The 5,000-nt window shown below is 40.9% G+C and overlaps 1 protein-coding gene across 1 annotated transcript in view; it reads right to left on the bottom strand.

Moving 5' to 3' along the window:
- LOC123768835 (uncharacterized) overlaps positions 1–5,000 on the bottom strand; it is a 45,155-nt gene that overhangs the window by 35,161 nt on the left and 4,994 nt on the right. The window contains exons 3-5 of the mRNA XM_069316430.1: positions 3,151–3,225; positions 2,770–2,847; positions 410–484 (exon numbers count right to left, since the gene is read on the bottom strand). Of these exons, the coding sequence (XP_069172531.1) occupies positions 410–484; positions 2,770–2,847; positions 3,151–3,176 (179 nt within the window). The 5' untranslated portion in view covers positions 3,177–3,225. The remainder of the gene's footprint in view (positions 1–409; positions 485–2,769; positions 2,848–3,150; positions 3,226–5,000) is intronic.

Genomic DNA, 5,000 nt, shown 5'->3' with positions numbered 1-5,000 from the left:
AACACTGGAGCAATTATTGTTCACTACTCATGTCTCGAGTTATTGTATAACAGACCAAGAGATCAAACAGGAACCGTTTCTCCAAAATTGGTAACATTGTATAATATTATTATTTTGGGAACTGACGTGAACTTTCTTTCACGCGCAAGTTTTCAGTTATCAGGATAATTTAATAAATTGTATAATTATACACTCTGAGTTTTATTAGTCATATATTTTAAAGTTATTAGTTAATTCGTGTGAAAGTTACCAGAAGATAAAAGACAAGTCCAAGAGATTACATTTATTATCACACTATTAAAGAGTACAAGGTATGGTTATTAATAACGTAAAATTTAAGCTAGTTAGGTAGAGATAACGAGACTGACAAAATCAGAGAGACAAAACAGACTGATTGTGCTTCACTTACATCATGTTCGAAATGTCATTAAGGCCGATGAACTGCATGTTTGGGATCCTCTCGAGGCCGGAGTTGGAGATGCGTCTGTTGGACAATAAGAAGTGGACTTGATATTGAAGTAAAAACTGAGTACATATTTGGGTTTTGTTATGCGTTAGAATTTGCATGTTTATTATATACAGGTCCTGGAGGCCTGGTGATACAGGAATGTTTTATACAGGAATTTAAGCCTGGTCGACGACCGGACCGCGGGAATGCTAAGCCCCGGAAGCACCTCAAGGTGACCTACAATGTATGGATAAATTGCACAAGTGGGAGTGAAGTAGTGGTGGCTACATTGAGGCTGAAATTAATGAGGGACATTTTAAGGCTGGGATTCCTGGTGCTACGGCAACCATTAACCAGTGAGGAACTAGTGGAGAAGTGTGTAAATGAACTGCATGAAAACAAGGGAGAGAAAAAACGATTGTAGCTTGAGAGACGTTAAGAATGCATGAGAGAAATGATGACAACTGAACAAGCAAAATAGAGGTAATATAGAAGGATGGTGCAATCCTCAGAACTAAATTGGAAGAGAGTGATATGTGTATGGAGGATTGAACTGAAGGTAAAGGAGATGACATTAGAAATAATATGATTTGGTGGCGAAGTTGGAACTGTAAGAAGACAAGAGCGTCCACGGTGGGGGGTCAAGAGTCCATGGTGGGGGTCAAGAGTCCAAGATGGGGGTCAAGGCTCCACGGTGGGGTCAAGGGTGCACGGTTGGGTCAAGGGCTGACAATAGAATTAATTATTGTCCCCTCCCTCTGATAAAAAAGATATCCCTCCCAGCACACACACACACACAAACACACACACACACACGCCAAGGGAGCCTGTGGCCGAGCGGACAGCACGCTGGACACATGATCCTGTGGTCCCAGGTTCGATCCCGGGCGCCGGCGAGAAACGATGGGTAGAGTTTCTTTCACCCTAATGCGCCTGTTACCTAGCAGTAAATAGGTACCTGGGAGTTAGTCAGCTGTCACGGGCTGCTTCCTGGAGTGTGTGTGAGTGTGTGGTGTGGGAAAAAACAAAACAAAAAAAAGTAGTAGTAGAAACAGTTGATTGACAGTTGAGAGGCGGGCCGAAAGAGCAGAGCTCAACCCCCGCAAGCACAACTAGGTGAATACAACTAGGTGAATACACACACACACACACCATGGAGTCCCCATCTGAAGAAGCATATAATGAAACTGGAAAAGGGTCAGAGGTTTGCAACGAGACTCGTCCCAGAGCTACGAGGGATGGGGTATGAGGAGCGCCTGAGGGAACTGTGCCTTACGACACTAGAAAGAAGAAGGGAGAGGGGGGACATGATAGGAACGTATAAGATACTCAGAGGGATTGACAGAGTGGACATAGACGAAATGTTCACACGGAATAGTAACAGAACGAGGGGACATGGATGGAAGCTTGAAACTCAGATGAGTCACAGAGATGTTAGGAAGTTTTCTTTTAGCGTGAGAGTAGTGGGAAAATGGAATGCACTTCAGGAACAGGTTGTGGAAGCAAATACTATTCATAATTTTAAAACCAGGTATGATAGGGAAATGGGACAGGAGTCATTGCTGTAAACAACCGATGCTCGAAAGGCGGGATCCAAGTGTCAATGCTCGATCCTGCAGACACAACTAGGTGAGTACAACTAGGTGAGTACACACACACACAAACACAAACACACACACACACACACACACACACACACACACACACACACACACACACACACACACACACACACACACACACACACACACACACACACACACACACACACACACACAGAGTCACAGAGATGTTAGGAAGTTTAAGAGGCATGAGTTATGAGGAAAGGCTACGGGAAATGCACCTCACGACACTGGAAGACAGAAGAGTAAGGGGGGACATGATCACAACCTACAAAATCCTCAGGGGAATCGACCGGGTAAACAAGGATGAACTTTTCAACACTGGTGGGACGCGAACAAGGGGACACAGGTGGAAGCTGAGTACCCAAATGAGCCACAGAGACGTTAGAAAGAACTTTTTCAGTGTCAGAGTAGTTAGCAAATGGAATGCATTAGGAAGTGATGTGGTGGAGGCTGACTCCATTCACAGTTTCAAATGTAGATATGATAGAGCCCAATAGGCTCAGGAATCTGTACACCAGTTGATTGACGGTTGAGAGGCGGGACTAAAGAGCCAGAGCTCAACCCCCGCAAGCACAATTAGGTGAGTACAATTAGGTGAGTACACACACACACACACACACACACACACACACACACAAACACACAAAAACACTCATCACTAGCAACTTATAAGAAATACAAAGAATTAACACTTACAAACTCTTAAGATTTCTGTCGTTAACTGTGAATGTGAAGTTTGGCATGTTACGTAGTTGAGGCGCCGTGTGGATGTATCTGTTAAGGAAAACAGTTAAGAGATGTAACTAAGATTTACGACACGTAGCTTCCGTGGTGGAGAACAGACAAGTATAATTTGTATGTCAATTTTGTCTCTCAAAATGTAAGCTTCATCGAGAACAAAGAACAATAAATGCCTCGAAATTAATAATAAATTATAGCTTTTATTGATATAAATAAAGGAATTTATAAATGAATTTATTAATAAATTATTAATAAATAAAACAGTAATGCAGGTGGAGGGTGAATTATAATAAAGTCAATACAAACGTAAGTTGCTGTTCAGTCTGCTGTACTTACATAGAACGAAGCTGGTTGAGCCCCATGAAAGCTCCTGCTTCAATTGTGTGAAGTTGGGGCACATTTTCCAGCACTCTGCAACACATACGAGGGAGACTGAGAAAGAGCTCTCAACACAACCACGTCTTAGCTCTACAAGACATTTGTCAGCGAGGCAGGACTACCCTGTCCGCGGCCGTGGGTAGTGTGGATTTCTGAATAAGTATCTCGAGAAGAAAATCTAAATAAATGTAATTTATTAAAAATAGGATGTATTATTCGTCGATGTCCATCCATTTGGGCTGGACGGTTCAATTCCCGACCGCCCAAGTGGTTGGGCACCATTCCTTCCCTCCGTCCCATCTCTTATCCTGACCCATTCCCAGTGCTATATAGTCGTAATGGCTTGGCGCTTTCTCCTGATAGTTCTAGTTCTATTCGGCAATGCTTAAACGCATGTATTTAGACACCACTGTGTTTACAAGATCTTTGATTAACAACTCTCCGAGTGGTTTTAATAACCGGAATATGGTTTAAGTTTAGTAATGTATAAATATTAAAATGGCTGAATCCGTAAAAGATGACAGTTCTTTTTAATAATATGGTAACACATAAACGCATGCATACACGAGGGAGTCAACAAACACTGCAAATAACGAGAAGGGGCGGGAATAATTTAAATGCAGAAGAACTGTCATCTTTTACGGATTCAGCCATTTTAATATTTATACATTACTAAACTTAAACCATATTCCGGTTATTAAAACCACTCGGAGAGTTGTTAATCAAAGATCTTGTAAACACAGTGGTGTCTAAATACCACTGTGTTTATACCACTGTGTAAATACCACATCCCACAGCGCCAGTTCTGCTTACCAAAAATGGCCCACTAGATACTCAGATTAGTCGCCGAAGCTTCAGCGTTCAAGCAAGCTCGGCATCTCACCCATTTAAAGTTTGAGAATAGGTTGAGGACGTTTCGTCCCCAAGTTTAGTAATGTATAAATATTAAAATGGCTGAATCCGTAAAAGATGACAGTTCTTCTGCATTTAAATTATTCCCGCCCCTTCTCGTTATTTGCAGTGTTTGTTGACTCCCTCGTGTATGCATGCGTTTATGTGTTACCATATTATTAAAAATTCATCTGGGTGAATTACTGAAATCCTATGGCTTCAGAGAGGAGAATAATAACCATTAGAGAAAGCCTCGAAGGTTACCCTTAAAAATTTGTGGAATTCTTTCCTCAGCTCAGCCAGCTGTCCATCTACAAAACCGGCTTTATTCTGTATTTGGACTGAACCCCATTTACCTGATCTATTTTGGATACTATTTCTCAAATTGGCAAAGATCTCTTCTCGTACATTTGCCTCAGTCGCAAAGTCTTCTTTTAATATTTCATTTTTTTTCTATATCCTGTTTCTTCACATTCTCTTTTCTTGCATCAACCTATGGCTCATACCCTAAAATTACATCAAGAAAACCTGGGAACAAGTAAGACAAAGAAAGAGTTTTCACTGAAGGTGCGAGGTAAAAAAAAAAATCTTGTTATGGATTGGACGGAAGTGCTTGAAAGTAAAAATAATTAAAACTAAATTTATTAGCTCATTTACGCATAGTGCCTGAAGAAAGCAAGTAAGGAATGGGAATATTTGTTTGAAAATTATGTCACGTGTGGAGCTATTTGCCATAAAATTGTACATGAAGCTATACAGTGCTTTATGAGTCTCCTTAAACCTGGTGCGTGACCCATGTGATGCCAAGGCTCAAGAATGCATCTTCTAGTACATTTTAGTGCTCTTAGAGACTATAAATTCTTATGAAAGAATGATAAATTAAATACAAAATTGTAAATACTCGAAAACAGTTGTTT

This window comes from Procambarus clarkii, chromosome 83 (assembly GCF_040958095.1).
Source record: "Procambarus clarkii isolate CNS0578487 chromosome 83, FALCON_Pclarkii_2.0, whole genome shotgun sequence".
NCBI lineage: Eukaryota > Metazoa > Arthropoda > Malacostraca > Decapoda > Cambaridae > Procambarus > Procambarus clarkii.
The sequence above is the reverse complement of the archived record's forward strand: the minus strand, read 5'-3'. Positions and strand labels throughout refer to the sequence as shown.